Here is a 17,142-nt window from a genome sequence, read left to right as displayed (position 1 = left end):
GGTGATAATGTTAACTCTATACGTGCTTGGGATTACAGGTGTTCTCAACACAAGAGAGAACTATGTTTTCTTAACATAAATTAAATGATGGCAGAGCTTTAAAATCACATTTGGCTTCATACAGATGCACTGTGACTGTAAAGCTGTCGATGTGAACCCATGGGCTAAAGCTGTTCACTTCCAGTATTCCTCACACTCACTTGTTTATTTTGCTCGACGTTAGTCAGTGTTATCTGTCTGGAGTGTTGAAACAGTGACGCACACACACACACTCTTGTCTTCAGGCTGCGTATGGTATTTATGACATAAGCCTCCCAACATAACTAACATTTGAGCGGTTGCTCATGGTTTTCTTTCCCTTTAAATCAGTAAAGGATTCAGCCATGAAGGAGCACTGATAGAAGTTTAGTTTGATGCAGTATCACTTTAAAATGTGATAAATCTGTTTTACAAACGATGGGATTCGGTCTTTTTTCCATTCAAACAGTCCTGCTTTGTCCTGAGCCTCTAATCTCAGCTGTTTGAAGGCATTTACATTATCAGTGGATCAAACAAGTGTTTGACTCATGTTACTTCCTCTTTCTCATAAAGACTGGTGGGGATATTGGTGTATCTATATATGCACATGCTGGCTTACATTTTCATAAGCACACACATCCCACGTACATTACACACAAAATATTTAGTACCGTGGCAGCGGTGAGGCGAAGGGTGTGGTGGAAAAATGTCAACTGCAGGAACTGAGCCAAAATAATCCAGTTACACAGAGAGCATGTGTGACTTTCTCTCTCTCTCTCTCTCTCTCTCTCTCTCTCTCTCTCTCTCTCTCTCTCTCTCTCTCTCTCTCTCTCTCTCTCTCTCTCTCTTCTCCTCCTCCTTGGCTTTTCTTCATCTTGTCCATCCCATCTTAATTATGAAAACTTAACTGGATAATGAACCTAGAGAAACCGGGTGAGAATAATTCCCAGAATTCCATTATGGGAATAAATACATTTAATTCTACATTTAAGAATCAGGTCTTACTTTTTAACCTCAATTTCAAATTTAAATGTAAATTCCATGGTGCATTTAAAGGTAAAACAACACACACGGGTGGACACGATAAAAGCAACCACTTCTTACTTTTTGGCTACGGCGTTGAAGCAACAAGTCGTCAAAAACATTTTAAATGAGTAAAGTATCATCAGCAAAACGTTTTTTAGTCGACCTATCAAAGGTAAAACCACTCACTATGCAGAACAGCGTGTTTAAAAAGGAGAGTATACCACCCAAATTGATTTATTACAATTTAGTAACACAAATGTGCCCCTATTAAAGAGTTATACTTTATCTATAAGACCTTAAAGTATTTAGTGACTTTTAATTGTACTCTATATAAAATGTGCCTTATTAGAAGGTGGTACACTTGTACGTGATGTACAGTATATTCTGCAACAATGTGTTATATTTTACAATATGATTGTTAGTTATGTATGGAACGTTTTGATCAGAAGAATCTGATAAATGTTAAGGAGATAAATGTTCAGAACGTAAATGTAATGTGTAAAAGTAGTGGAGGAGAAGTGGGCCATAAAGTAACTTAAAATGGACACTCCAGTAACAATGGTGGAGGAAGTCTACACATCCTTTACATACACATAAAAGTAACAATACGGCAATATAGTAAAAGTCCTGAATCATATTGTATTTTTATGTAAAATCTTAACATGTAAAGTCATAACCATGGCTGGTATCAAGGAATACAAAGCACAATATATCACTTTGAAATGTTAGTGTAGAAGTATGTGAGTATAGAAAGTAGCATAAAATGTAGTACAATACCTCAAATGTGTATAGTACTTTCCGACGCTGGTTATGATGATTGAAAATGTACTATTTCAGCTTTTGGTATTTCATTCTACTGTACGTTGTCTATTGTCTATATTGTATATCTTTGTTGTGTAACGTTAGTCAGTCGTGACAGGTGAGGCACGGAGAGAGAAAAGACATTCCACTAAAGCTCTAAATGTTCATCGGGAACTTTTCCATTGATCCCTACTCTCAAACCTAAAAGTATTTATCCGAATCACTTCTTTCCTCTCTCAGTTGTGCAGACATTGCACTCGAATGCATGCACTCCTCAGCCTCTCCCTTCATTCCGCATCTCGAGTGAACTTTCTCCGGTCCCGCCCAGTCCCACCTCCACGGGCGCGGTCCCGAGGGTGGAGTGCCCCGCTGCTGCTCCAGGAGCATTTAGCCGATGCTACACACTTGACTTTTTTTTGTCTGCTGCTGCACTCCTCGCACCCGAGCCGCACGTCTATTTGGAAACTGGTTTTAAACCGAAACTTTCTCGGTAAGGGCACCGTGCTGGGGAAGATGATTGCTCCGGATCAGCTGCGTTCCGCTATGACAATCAGGGGTGCGGACGACACGTCGCTCGCGGTGCCCTCCGACAGCAAGCTGCACGCGGGCCCGCAGCGCGTGCTGGATCAGGTGCACACCGTCAAGAGGAGCAAGTCCAAACCAGGGCAGAACGGCTCACTGTCGCCCTCACCAACAAGTATGGAAAATGACTTTATACAACATCATAATACCAAATAATAGGCTACCTCTTTATTTGGACAGTGCTGTTGACTTCCAGGCTTCCTAATAGGCTGTTAGCGCGTTTGCATTTCTTCTCTAATATAAAGTTATAGCTGTTGTTTTGCTGGGAACTTCCCCACTTCCCCAAAAGTTGCATCCTTCTTTCTTTGTAACCTTGGTTCATACTGGGGATATACACTTCTGCGGTATCCAGTTAACTAGTACACTGTGAGAAAGATGTTATGGGAAGAACCGAGTGACTGGTAGGCAGTTGTAATTAAATGTATTTATTATTTTGTTTTGGGGGCGGTCCTGCCTTTAAGGTGACAGTAGCGTGCCATATCACCGTTTAGAAATGTGATCCCTTGCTGCTATTTCTACATATAAAGTGATTTTTGCTTGTGTGATTTCTGTGAAACTGTCAGAGACACATCCTACTGAGCATGCCACAGCGTTTATCTCCGTCATTTAGGAATGGGGCTTACGCACACGCCTTTAGAAAACGAAATGTCTTTCAAAACAGCTCTGCTATTTGGCTTTTGCTGCAACAGGCATTATAACGATCGACCAAAAATTGAGAAATGAAATATTTTAATCTTGTGAAATGATTGCAGGTCTTCGTGTTGCGTTGAGATGAAGTGCATGGTTGTTCAATGGAAACACAGGGATATATCAGCAGATGATGTTATCTATAAAGTAGGCCACACTATGTTCATGCTATTTTACTGTTTTATCGAAAGCGCTGGAAGTGATTGTGAAGTTTGTGGTGCACGATAAGGACAAAGGTAGCCTCCATTTATGATTGTATTTTACAGTGCAGACAGAACATGTTTGCCCATATGAGAGGCTTACAGACAAACCAGGTAACGTGTGTTGCAAAAGACAAAAAAAACAAACTACTTTAAACCTTAAAAGCTGTTCCTGGAGAATGCTTTATCATTTGTAGTCCACAAAGTGATGAACGTCTAAGCATCATAAAACCTCAGCAAATAAAATTGAAACAATCTGCATGGCTAGACAGTTCTAGGTCCTTTAAGGCTTTATTTAGGGATATCCATTTCTGCACAGACATGATAATGATGATGTCTGTGCCATTGTTGACAACCATAATCCTATAATGGTGAAGTCACAGACTATACACTAAAGCAGCAAGCCTCCCGTTCCTATATGAATCACCCGACAAGACAGACAAACGAAGGTGTTGAAACATGTTGGCTATGTGTAAAGGCTGGATTTCCCTAAGCTTACACACGGCTCATGGGGAGAGTGCAGCGCATAACTCTCTCTCTGCCCTCGACGTCCACGCATCACAAGTTATACTGAAGTATATAATATTATCTAATATCCTACTTATATAAGTTATGGTTCATATACTGAGTCCACACGTTTGCATTTAGTTCAGTTGGACGATGTAGTAATACAAACTGTTCAGTTTGTCAGGTTCATGCAACATTTGTGACATTGTTGGTCAGTCTGTCTGCTTAAGATGACAATCCTATTCTGCTGCAATAAAAATGATTGAAGTGAGATGAACAGACTGAAAACTTTATCTTATTAGATAAAACATGTTGACAGTTTTCCTTTGGGGACATCATTTGAAGTTGAAAAAAGTAATAAATCGCAATATATCACGGTATCGTGATAATATCACGGTATCGTGATAATATCGTATCGCGGGATCGCTGGTGATTCCCATCCCAAATTCATATAGACTTTTACACCTGTAATATATGTGTGTGTAAAGGGCTTCTCAGCTTTTTTTGATAACACAAAAGAGTAAAATAATTATTAGCCAGTCATTACTTAATTATGAACTGAACCACTAAAGAATGATTGATAAAATATGTTACAAGTGAATAATGTTATTGACAACAAAGCTCAAATGATTTAGACAGAAATTTAACTTTATCCAAAATATTTAATATTTTAAACTCAATCTGGCAGTACATTAATTCATCTGATTATTAATAAGTTACTGACAAAACCATCATGCACTATTATATGACGGTACATTGTTTACCAAAACAAAGCCCATTAAAGTATAAATATACCTCATGACAGAGTTGGAAAACAGAAAATGTAAATGTCTGGAATCTATTATTGCTCAATACATTATTTGAGTATCGTGTTAAAATTAGATTGATATATTTGTGATTGATTTCATGAACTCACAAAGTGCCGATCTTCTTCTCTGTATGAGTCTGTTGTTTATTTCAGCTCCCGTACTTCTTCTCTTTTAACAGGCCTGTCTCCCCAGACTTTGAAGACATATGAGTTTGGAGCGTTCAAGTTTTCTCCAACCAACGCAAATGGCACCTACAGCCGCACCAGCACCAGCACCAGCACCAGTGTGTCGACAAGCTTCAACAAAGCGGTAATTGATTCTGTCATGGATAAGCCCTGATTGTTGTTTTACAGACAGTCACAGCACAAGCGCTTTTTCCTTTCACAGACTCAACATTGAAGGCGCAGTGTGTAGCATTTCGGGGGATCTATGATCAAAAAATATTCATAACTCTGTTTTCATGAGTGTATGAAACTGAAACCTGCAGCTAAGAATCCCTCATATCTACATCAGGAGCGGCTCTTCTTCACAAGGTCCTCCATGTTGTACCGGCGTGTTTTTACAGTAACTAAGAACGGACAAGCCAAACGCTGGCTCTAGAGAGGGCCTTTCATGTTTTTATGTTACCTGAAGGCCACCGTAGAGTCAAACACTACGGTGGAAACGAGGAGAGACGAGGAGAGAGAGAGCAGAGCAGGACTGTTGAAGTGAGAGTTGTGAAAGTCAAATCATAGGACGATCTCCAAAAGAGAAAATGACCAGAGAGACCAGAGTCATTAGACTCTGACTAGACAGACTCGTATAAGTGAATTCTTCCAACACTACTTTCTCTTTTTAGAAGATGAGAAAAATATAATATGGTGGCTTTTTCACTTCACCCTGAATGAACTGAGTTTAAAGCTGCAGGACAATTCAGTGAACATAATTTATCTAAAATGAATTGTGTTATGTAATTTATTCTTTAATCCAGCCGTTATTTTAATTGAAATGAGAATGTATTCATGTATTTCTATGTATTATTTATAATCCATCCAGTTAAATTTGAAAAATGAGAATATTTGTTAAAATATAATTGATGTGTACTTTATTTATTTGATTTGACAGTTTACTACACAGAGATGTTACTAGACTTCTTGAATATAGATATACCAAACTTATAGAGATATATATATATTTTTAAAAAATTGGGTCGTGGGTCCCGGCTTGTCATTAAGGGGTGATGGTGGGTCCCGCAGCCAGACCAGTTGAGAACCACTGGTCTAAATCACATCAGGTGATGCAGCTGAATATGAGTATTCTGACAAGTTTCCTGACTCGGGCGAGGTTTACACACACCGTGACACACGGGGGAGAGACGAGGACATAGAAAGAAGAGCAGGGAAATTGCGCCGATCGAAGAAGATATCTCGCATGACGTTCTCCAAAAAGAGAAACGTGTTCAGAGAGAATATAATTTATAAGCATGAATGAACAGAATCGTATATGTTAATTATTCCTACAGGCAGTTAAATCCTCTACCCCTGTCAAGCGCTTTTCCCTGCAGGTGACTAATCATGATTTTCAGACCCGCCCTCTGTAAACTATCAATCCAAAAAAAGAAAAGTCACAGAGGAAAATAGAGAGTTTAACTCTGCGTGGACGTCTTCATTTGTGTCACGCTGGAGATGAGCGACAAAGAGCGATTTCTCAGCTGCTGCAGAAAACTCTCCTCTTCATATGAGTTTGATGTTGTTCTATCAGGTAAAATTGCAATAAAATGTCAAGAATTGTCTTTATTCTTGTTCTATATTTTCATAAATACAACAAACTATAGTTTTTGTATATATAATATAACTATAACACTTTATAAGCTGTGATATCAAATAGCTTTTGCAACTCCAGACACATTTTTTTGGTTTTATTTGAAGCCTTCAAAAATAAAGCGACACTTGGCGACGAAACATCCAACGCTCGTGGGAAAGCCTGTTTTTTTTTTTTTTGACAGGGGTTTTGCTTGTTAAACTGTAAGTGGATTTAATTGAATACAAATCAAACCAAGAGTGAGATCAATTAGTTAAACTAATGTAGTGTTAATATTTGAATGGGCCCCTGGACACTTTGTACTTGAAGAATTGGGCCCCGAGGTCAAAAAGGTTAAGAACCCCTGCTCTAAAGCTCAATAATAAACATGTAACCAGGCAAGAGAGCAAATAAGCATACTTACTACACTGTCGAAGTATTCCTTTAAGAAAATATAAAACACTGGATTCTGCTTTGAAAAGTTATTGGTGGAAAAGGATGTATACTTTTGTTTTTGTACATTTTGTCAGAAATTCCTCCCTGCTCACTGTTAATGTTCTGAAACTCAACTCTGAGAAGTTTGGTTTTTAGTTAAATAATTAAAAGTAATAATGAAGTCACGGATGGTAACAATAGGCCTATTAAACTGAAAATGGGCGGCACCTCTCAGTCACGGGTGATTTATGAGATTATCTTATGAAACGTTACAGCATACTTGAGCTGGTTGAACGCCTCGTGTGTGTGTGTGTGTGTGTGTGTGTGTGTGCGTTTGTGTGCACGTGTGTATCCGATGGCAATGTTCTGCTCTGCCAGACTTGTGATTTTACTGTCGTTTTTCAAATAAACCAATAAGAGAACAAGGTTTAGTTGCGAGAGTGACTCATCATTAAAGCGTCCGCTCGACATGTTCTGTCGTTTTGCTCAGGCTCGACGCCAAGTTTCTTTCTTCCACTCTCTCCTGCAGTAAAGCTTGAAAGGCGTGCTTTGTATACACAGACAAAGCAAAAGAATCAAAATCTAATTATATTGATACTTACACTCTCATTACGTGAGATTAGGGTGCTTAGTGACGTCAGGATTGTGAAGAACGGTTTAACGGGTGCTGTGTCTGACTTGCACACACAAAGATCCTCTGTGAGAAACTGCTCGACTGTGCTAGCAGTCTTCTAACACAACAGCTTGATTTGGTCTCCAGTGACGGATCTAATGTTGCTTTGGTTTGTGTGATGGTTTGGTGCATTCTGTTGCTTTCAGCATAAACTGAGGTCGAGACAAGTCATGCAGGCTGTGACTCAGATCAAATTCCTCTGTCTTGGTTTACAGGGAACTTCTTTGAAAATTGTGTTTCCTACTTTCTGTTTTTTTTTCCTGTGACCTGGATTTTTGTTACAGAAAAACATTAAGGTGATGCAGTGATTTAGCATTCAGTGGTATTTCTGTTTGTCATTGCCAGCAAAGATAGTTTTCCACGACTGGCTAGTATACTGATTTGTCTTTTTCAATCGAATCCGTCATTACATCCACATTACTGATGATTATTTATCAGCCATATCATTGTGCAATTGTTTTGTGAAGGCACCAATGGTTAACCCTACCATATTGTTGCAATGTCAATATTGAGGTATTTGGTCATTAACTTTGGGTGTTTTCTTGTCCATTACTGAGCCATTCATTTCTTCTTTTTAGGGAAATACTCAGAAGACTCGCAGTCAATCCACTAAAAGCATGGGAGGAAGACATATCAGCAGCTCAGGCACATGGGAACAGCAAATCAACGCTTCCAACTGGCACCAGGCTCCCAATGGGTTGAAACCCGCTGGCAGTGAACCTGCTTTGGCGCGTTCATTTTCTGCTTTACCCGTTATGGTGATCAGTTATTTTAAGTTAAATTATAGTGTCACGTTCATGTTGTTTATAAGGAACCAATTCCTCAAACAAATAACATAAAAGTTCTCCACAGTGCCATACTATATAAGCATTGTAAAATGATCCTTTTTTTTTAGAGAGGCAAAGGGCAGGCGGGCCAGAGCCAGAGCCAGGGCCAGAGCAGCACCCAGACTCGAGGAAATAGACACAGCTCCTACTCTATGACCAACACCACTCAGATGACTAACAGCCAGACACGCATCCAGCCGCCCTCTACCCGGATTCACGAGGGCAGGATGGGCACCATCAAAACATCCAACATAGGGCAGCAATCCTCGTGAGTTCACCTACTCCCCTGGCTTTCATTGACATTTTCGGGCAATATGAAGAGGTTGACATGGACATGGGATAAGAGTGACATCTGAATGGGTTACATCTTATCATCTTATGTATAGTACATTTTTCCAGTATTTTACATGTTTTACATGTCTTAAGGTGGCGCCCAATTTCTACATAAAGTTAATTTCATTGATAATTGCAGCCCAGTTATCGAGATCCTTCAACAACTAAAGAAATTGTTAGTCGACTAACACTCATACCATTTTTTTAAAAAACGAATCAATTGTTTGAATTAATCGACAGATCTGTAAAACTGAGTTTCTCCACAAAGAATCACAGAAAAGCTAGCTTTAAAAATTGTGTTTACCAGAGATATGTTCTCAAATTTCTTGAAAATAAGCTTAAAAAAAGCATGAAAAACAACCAATCGACTAAAAAAGTCTTCGTCGACTAAGACCAAAACAACCGATTAGTTTACGAACTAACTAAGAGGTTATCTTTTGCTGGAGGGTTCGCCTGCAGCCTTTTTGTTCTGTGCCTCTACTTGCAGCTGAGCCATGAATTTATCTGGTATTTTGTGGTATTATGTGACGAAAGAAACATCTCATTGTCTTTTAAATCCATTGAAAACTAACACCTAGTATCTAATTTCCAACTTTCTTTTCTATTTCTGTGCCTGTTACTGCAGGATGAACACTGGTGCGAACATGTCAGAGATGACACTGAATCAGGCCGTAGAGTTCCTGTCACTCCCTGAAGAGAATTACCAGCAGTGTGGAGCCACCTTCATCCACCACACCACCTTCAAAGAGGAGGGTACCAAACAGCAGGTCCGAGCACTCGCACTCAAATAAACTCTTCAGACACGCACACGTGGATGTTGTCTATTTTTACATTACATTTGTGTCACGGCTGTCTTGTAGTTGTGGTGCAAGCACTCGGTGAAGACTTTTGGGAGAAGAAAATATTCATCACGCACTTGGCGGCTAGTTCTGTTTGTAACGTGTAGTGTTGGAAATACATTGGCACATTTTCAACAAATATTCCCTCCACATTTCCACATTACAGGTTTTCCAACTAGGAGGTATCCCCGCTCTTGTGAGCCTGCTGCGGAGCCCCAACCATAGGGTGAGCCAGGCCAGCGCTGGAGCGCTGAGGAACCTGGTGTTCACACACCAGGAGAACAAGCTGCAGGTTCAGCACTGTGGTGGCATAGCTAAGGCCCTGCAGCTGCTAAAGGAGACAGATTCTACTGAGACCCAGAAACAAATCACTGGTAGGATATTGTTCTTAGGACAGGCCCTCAAGATATTGGATAGAAGAGTGGCCTAGTTTACTAAAACAGCATAAATATAATACAGACTGAGCAACCATTTTGTTCAATTCACTTACAAATTTAAATTTGAAGTGAATTTCATGTTATGCATTTCTTTTACGATCACTATCCGCTGCACTTTTGTGTGAGGTTCTTTGACCATCCATTTCTTCAAATGTTTTTAAGAACAAATTCAACCTCAAAGGGCAACAACACGACACGTGGGTGAAATACTTCAATCAGAAATACTCAGGCGGATTTTTTCAATGCTTGTACTTTTACTGTTCTTGCCATATGAAGGCCTGCTGTGGAACCTGTCCTCGGCCGATGCGCTCAAGGAGGAACTCATAGCTACAGCTTTGCCTGCCCTGACTGAGAATGTGGTGGTGCCATTCACCTGCTGGTCAGACAGCTGTGCCAACAACAACATACACCCTGATGTCTTCTACAGCGCCACAGGGTGCCTGCGGTGAGAACATTCTATTGATCAGTGCTTCTGATGATAGATGGTTTGGCTGTTAGAATAAAATAAAAATGATGACAATTTGGACAGACATGCATGTAAACTGCAACTGAGTGGTTGGTTGAGTCATACAACTGTGAAGCTGTAATTCTCTTTCTTTTTTTGGACCCATTACCCGTTCAAGTTTTTGACTTGATATGCGTGTGGTACACAGCTGAAGATTGAACTGAATTGAAGAAGTTGGCAGTTATGTAATGTAAATGTGTACAGTAGTTGTAACTACTTATTATTGGCACTGCTTTTGAAACGTCTGTGCAGCTCTTGCCTAATCTCCTTGATCATGTTTGCTAAGAGGGTGTGGATGGTGCAAGTTACCGGTACATGTTTGACCTCACAGCGTCTGCTATTATATTTCAGACATGTTTTGTCTGGAATGTAAGAAGTGTTTCCTTTTGGATTTAAATGAATGATTTCAATGTGTGCAGGAACCTGAGCTGCGCCAATCAGAAGGAGCGGATGGCAATGAGAGAGTGCCGTGGCCTCATTGACTCCCTCATGAGTTACGTCCAGTCCTGTGTGGCGGAGGAAACCCCCGATGACAAGGTAAGGTACCTTTTCCCATCCACCACTCGTATTTGTTTAAATTCAAAGGCTCTGCACACGGACTACATCAGAGTTGGTCGGCAGACCCATTTTTAACCCAACACCTTTGCCCATTTTGTTGAACCCGGCTGAATTTGGCTGCAGCAGAGAAGAATATTAAGATTTTTCAGTATACTGAAATTATAATTCAATTATTTTATTTTATTAAACTCCTCCACTCTGATCTACACCACCACTAACATTACTGTTGATATAATTGATGCTGTCTAGTGAAGCTGAAACAATTTAGCAATGAATAAATTAGCCAATTGACGGAAATTTAAAAAGCAACTTTATTGATAGTCAACGATTATTTGTGTTTCTTTTTTTTCCAAAATGGTTGGCTCCACCCTCACAATTTTCTGTTTTATATCTTTGTAGACTGACTATCTTTGGTGTTTGACAAAACAATCAGGTTTCAGTGATATACACTGTATATATTAAGCTTTATCGCTATTGTCATCCTTTCATTGTGTTTCATTCACTTTTTGACGAAGATCAATGTACTGTTCGTCAAGCCTCATTAACTAAGCTCAACTGAATTAACTGAAACTTGCAGAAGTGGAGTAGTACTCGCAGTAAAATGAACATGCAAACTGACTCTTAAGACCTTGATGGATGTTTGCTTAATCAATGGGATATCCCTTGATATCCAGATAATATAATAATTAACCACTAATGACGTCTGCAATTGGGAAACTTGCAAAAAATAATCATTGCATATGCTACAACTTCTCTTCAAGCACACTGGCAAATGTACATAGATATGGCAGGTAAGTTAGAGCATAGATCTGCTGTGCTATAAAGTGTAGTAACAGTATAGTTGACCTCTCCTTCCCTCTCCTCTAGTCTGTGGAGAATTGTGCATGCATCCTCCATAACTTGACCTACCAACTGGCGGAAGAGTCCCCTGAATGCTTCAGGAAGTTTGAATCTCAGAGAGAGGACGGACCTGGGGGTAGGCAAAGCCCCACCATCGGATGCTTCAGCCCCAAGAGCAGCAAGGCTCAAAAACAGGTGGCCATCAACCACCACACCCTCCACCTCATGCTTTTGACTAAATCATGATGTTCCTTGGATCGAGGCAGCCTTCCCCTTTCTCACTTTTTCTCTCTTCCTTTCTCCTCAGCCTCCATTTGACTCGGTTCGGGGAATGCCGGAGGACAGCCCCCCATCAGGTGTGAAGTGGTTGTGCCATCCCACAGCTATGCAAACCTACCTGTCTCTGCTGGGCTCGTCCCAGAAAGGTGCCACCCTGGAAGCCTGCTGTGGTGCCCTGCAGAACCTCACTGCCAACAAGGGAAGGGTGAGTACCAAGAAGATAATTATTAGGCTTACCATTTGTGTGTGGTGTCAACAGACATTCAGGATGACCTCAGATGGGCTTAAGAAATGGGAGAAGCAACCGAGACGGAGATGTGGTGGGAGTAATGACACAACGGCACAACTCATAATAAGAACTGACTTGTTTTGTCAGAAAGGGTGCAGTTCTGTTCCCAAGGATTCAGAGGTTACTTGAGAAAGAAAGAAGAAGTTAGAACAAGAGAAAGTGAGATGCGTACAAAGTCAGCTGGATTTAGTGTCACAATGCATTACATTGACACCATTAATATTGACTCCTACAGTGAAGTGGGAGATACAGCTAATGTGTTTTCCTCCTGCTGCATTGTTTTTGCTTCCATTCCAGGGGTCGAGTGCCATGAGTCAGATTCTGGTTCAAAAGCTGGGGGCTCTGACGCACATACCCCGGCTTATCAAGTCTCCTAACCAGAACCTGCAGAAGACTGCCATGTCCCTGCTGGGTAACATGTCTCGGACCAGCAGTCTGCAGACCTCAATGGGTAAGGAAAAGCATGTAATATCGATGGCGACGTTTGTTTCGCAAAAGCAGAAACATGAATGTGGAGTTAGTCCACATAAAACTGATTAAGTGTATCTTTCCTTTTGTCTTCTCTGTAGCAAAGCAGGTCCTGCCTGAGCTCACCGGCCTCATCTCCTCTGGCCCCCAACAGATGGGAAACTCGGACGAAACTATAGTGACAGCTTGCAACACAGCAAGGAGTCTAATGTTGGCCGACACTGAGGTCAGCAAGAAGCTCATCAATGAGGACCTGGTGATATCAGTGGCTGACCTCAGCGAGAACGGGTGAGTTTTTATTTATTCATCTCTGTGTTAAAGATAAAAAATTAAAAAAAAGACTTCAATGCATTTGTTTGTGTTCGAAGCACTTTGAAGTGTGTAGCATTTAGGGGATCTGTTGGCAGAGATATAATATTAATAAGTATCTTTTCTTGAGTGTATAATCAACTGAAAGGTTTTATATCTACATATGGAGTGAGACCTCTTCACAGAGCCAGCCCCCTTGTTTATACAGTAGCCCAGAACAGACAAACCAAACATTGGCTCTAGAGAGGGCCGTTGATGTTTTTTTGGCCACTGATGTTCTACTGCATGTTTGGCACAAAGGAGAAACCGCAGGGCTGGATGCCACCAAATCCTACGCACTTCACCTTTTTAAAGGGTGTGTTCATCCAAATTCCTCCTTCAAAAAACAAACAAATGCAAAGGATATATTTCACATTATTTATTTTAAACAGACAGTGGTGCTAGTGTCAAAGGCAGACAACAGCCTCCAGCTGGGGCACGGAGTTATCATTTTGCCCACTGGCAACTTTGGTGAACTATTTTCATTGTTAAAACAAATTTCAAACTATTCTGTATTGCACTGTACAAACACTTTCCCAAAAGGCAACAGGTCTCAATACGCTATAAAACAGAAACATGTCTTATGAAATGAAATTACAAATACTAAATATAAAAATAAATAGAAAATAAAACTTGCCCATCAGGAGGAGTGTTTCAATTCAATCCAAATTGGCTCTATGTAAACATTCAATGCACCAAAACATTTCTGTATTTCTGTATTAGAATATCAACAGACATCTCTTATCAGAGAAAATCTTTCAGTTTCAACTGGAACAACAAACTAAGATCCTGGTGAAAAGAATGTAGCAGCATGTTCTGTGGCTATGTAATGTAATGTCTGGCACAGGAAACATTTTCTGGCATTCTTCCTCTCACCAATAAGTGTATATCAAGCAACCTTTGAATCTACTGTCATGCAGTTGCTATTGAAGCCTTTTGTCAAAAGGTTATTTTAGCACAACAATTGTCACTCAACTTTTGTCTTCTGCTGTCAAAGTATCGCAAATATCAGTCGTGCAGATGGTATCTTTAGTGCCTAAATTGCCCCTATTCCTTACAATTGTGTGTGGTTTGCCTTGTTTTTGTTCTGCTCTTTTTTTAACAACCTCTGCATTTCTCTTAGTTCTTTTCCCAAAGCCAGCAAAGCAGCTTCCCTGCTGCTCTACAGCTTCTGGAACGAGAAGGATTTTCAAGGCGCTGTGAAAAAGGTAAATCAGAAAGATCTGACATGCTGTGTGACTGACTGTGTGTTTGAATCTGTAAGGCAGACACAAGGCGAACCTATTGTATCCGTGCACACGAGCAGAACGAGGGCCCAGCTGAAATGAGTGTGTGTTTATTGTTACGCTTCTGGAGCACACAATCACTTTCCTTTCCCTCTTGCCACACCCAGCACAATTGAATCTTGGCGGACTGGTTTTCGATCCTCGCTGCCTAATATGGGAGGAGCAATACATGGAAGATTTGAAGAAGAGTTCAAGACAGTAAGAGTCATGAAAAGAGTAGAGGACAGTCAGACTACATGAAATATGTTCATGAAGTTTGTATATGAGCAAGTGTGCGTACATGTATGATATGAACGGTAGCAACACTTATACAAGAACTAAAAGTGACAGCTGGCAAGAGAGGGAAAACACCCCAGTTTTCACACTGCCATGATTGGCCCAATGCTCCTCGAAGTTGCTGACACAGTACATTTCCTTTTAATTGGAGCAGTGGTGTGTGTGTGCGTGAGTGCTTGCATCTGTGAAACACTTTAACTGATGTTCTTTTTAACATTTTGATCAACAGCTGGGGATGGCAAAATCTGATTTTGTCAACTACAACACCACAGCAGTGCACAAGTCAATGCAAGTCATTGAGTGAGTGTGCTGGACGAGTGGAACGGCACCAGAGTCTGAAAGGTACGATTTGTTTCTGAATGCTTGTATCTGGATATATTCAGATTTAAAGGCTCAGTCGCATCACAATGAGCAGAATTTGTGTCATGAGGATTCAAACTTTTCACTTTGTGTTTCTCTTTTCCTGCATGTTCTCGTGTGTGTGTGTGTGTGTGCTTTCAGATGGAAACCAGCATGTCAAGACACTGCTGTGGCCACACCCTTGCAACCAAAAGAGTAAAATTACATTCTTCACATAATGACTTTGTTGGAAGAGCATGTCAATTCAGAGTGACGAAAAGAGAGCTTTTAATTTTATGAGTAATCCTGCAGCGTTTTATGTATTTAATGTGGATATGTTTCTGTCTGTGTATGTAAAGGGGTGAGTGTGTTTTTGTTAGGTGAAGTGTGCATGTGCTGCATTTCTTTGGCCTGAGAGCTGCAATACACCAGACAATGTTATCTGCAGTGAAAGTTACTGAAGGCAAGCAGTGATTATTTAGATTCACGAATGGCATTGTTGTCAAATGTGTCTACAGTGGCTAAAAGATCAAATATATTTTGTGGCCTTGAAGTCTGAGCAGCCAAAATTAAAGTAATGAGAAAAATATACGAAAAACTAAAACTAGATTTAGTTTTATAAAACAAATGAACACACAGCTTTCTACACCAGTGCCAAACTAGTTGAAAGAATAGTTCCGCATTTTGGCAAACAGGCCTGTTTGTTTTCTTGCTGAGACTTGATGAGAAGATTGATACCACTGTTGTATCTGTACATTGAATGTGAAGGTGCAACCAGCGGCCAGTTAGCTTAGCTTAGCACAAAGACTTGAAACGGGGAAACAGCGAGCCTGGCTCTGTCCAAATGTAACAAAATCCACCTACCCGCACCTCTAAAGCTCATAATCTACACACAATATCTTCTTTGTTTCATCCCCTATCCCTTAAGTGTTACAGTCTGTTGTGTTACAGGGTTTATGGGCCCTGAAAAACCACAGTGTGTCATCACTGCACATTTGTTTTTGTGTGGATTATACAAACAAGATATAAGGTGTTAAGAACTGGAAATATGTTACCTTTGGACAGAGCCAGACTATCTGTTTCACCCGTTTCTAGTCTTCGTGCTAAGCTAAGAACCAGCTGCTGGCATTAGCTTTATATCAGACGACATGACAGTGGCATCAATTCTGTCATCTCACTCTCAACAAGAAAGTGAATAAGCATATTTCCCAAAACATCAAACTATTCCTTCACAGTGCAGTACTAACAGCCTTGGTTTTTTCTGTTGCTTTGTCATAAACGTGCCAATTGAAATGTACAAACTGTGTGCTGTGTTTCTTTGGTTTTGTTTGCTTTTTCATTATTGTTTGTTTTCTTGCATAAACTGAGGAATTGGAGAAAGAGAAGTATTGGAATATTGTACACAACATGTAACACCAGCTATGCCCATTCACTTTGACGATGTATAGAAATATGGAGTAGTCATCCCCCTGAAAAACATTTTTTAAAGTCTAATTTTAAATGTATCCACAGTTGACATAGCCTGTTTAGCTGCTGGCCGCACACTGATAGTCTTTTAAGTGTCATGTCACAGAAGCCACTATGGAGATAATGAAGGGGCTGCACCCTTGAACATAAGTCTAATGATTTGTGTGCACCACCTCAGGCGAGATGAGCTGTACATTCCAATATACATATATATGAGGCTCATTCCCTCGGGGGAAGGCTGGTGTCAGTGTTGCTTCGAATGTATTTTTGGAGAAATGTTTGTGACATAATAAGAAGCTTTCACTCAGTCTGTACATAGAATAAATAACAGATATGAAGACAGCATTGTATGTCGTGGTCTTTTCTTCAACAACAAACGTTAAAGTGATTGAATGTGCTTCACAAAAAAGGTCATACTATGTGCAAATATGCAGTGTACGAGCCATTTTGGAAAATACTGGATTCTCTGTTTATCATTTCTTGTATATCTCGTGAAGTAATTAAGCTCCAAGTTTTCATTCCAGCTGGGTTGTT

At 40.2% G+C, this 17,142-nt stretch overlaps 1 protein-coding gene across 1 annotated transcript; it reads left to right on the top strand.

Annotated features, from left to right (window-relative positions):
- The first annotated feature begins 2,255 nt into the window (after nt 1-2,255).
- On the top strand, nt 2,256-16,951 carry pkp1a (plakophilin 1a). Its single transcript, XM_079273278.1, has 15 exons — nt 2,256-2,542; nt 4,809-4,939; nt 8,096-8,275; nt 8,413-8,612; nt 9,303-9,444; nt 9,683-9,890; nt 10,230-10,398; nt 10,878-10,995; nt 11,884-12,051; nt 12,164-12,340; nt 12,722-12,875; nt 12,994-13,180; nt 14,364-14,448; nt 15,032-15,144; nt 15,304-16,951. Exons 1-14 carry the CDS (start codon nt 2,359-2,361, stop codon nt 15,104-15,106), a joined length of 2,178 nt encoding a protein of 725 aa, XP_079129404.1. The 5' UTR covers nt 2,256-2,358; the 3' UTR covers nt 15,107-15,144; nt 15,304-16,951.
- The last annotated feature ends 191 nt before the right edge of the window (nt 16,952-17,142 follow it).

The sequence above is a fragment of the Melanostigma gelatinosum genome, assembly GCF_949748355.1.
Source record: "Melanostigma gelatinosum genome assembly, chromosome: 8".
Classification (NCBI taxonomy): Eukaryota; Metazoa; Chordata; class Actinopteri; order Perciformes; family Zoarcidae; genus Melanostigma; species Melanostigma gelatinosum.
Note: the sequence above shows the minus strand (reverse complement) of the source record. Positions and strands in the feature narration are given on the sequence as shown.

Coding starts and splice junctions, on each gene's coding strand:
- pkp1a (XM_079273278.1), top strand. CDS start 2,359: ATGATTGCTCCGGATCAGCTGCGTTCCGCTATGACAATCAGGGGTGCG. Junction 12,876..12,993: donor CAGTCTGCAGACCTCAATGG/GTAAGGAAAAGC, acceptor TCTTCTCTGTAG/CAAAGCAGGTCCTGCCTGAG. Junction 14,449..15,031: donor TTCAAGGCGCTGTGAAAAAG/GTAAATCAGAAA, acceptor TTTGATCAACAG/CTGGGGATGGCAAAATCTGA.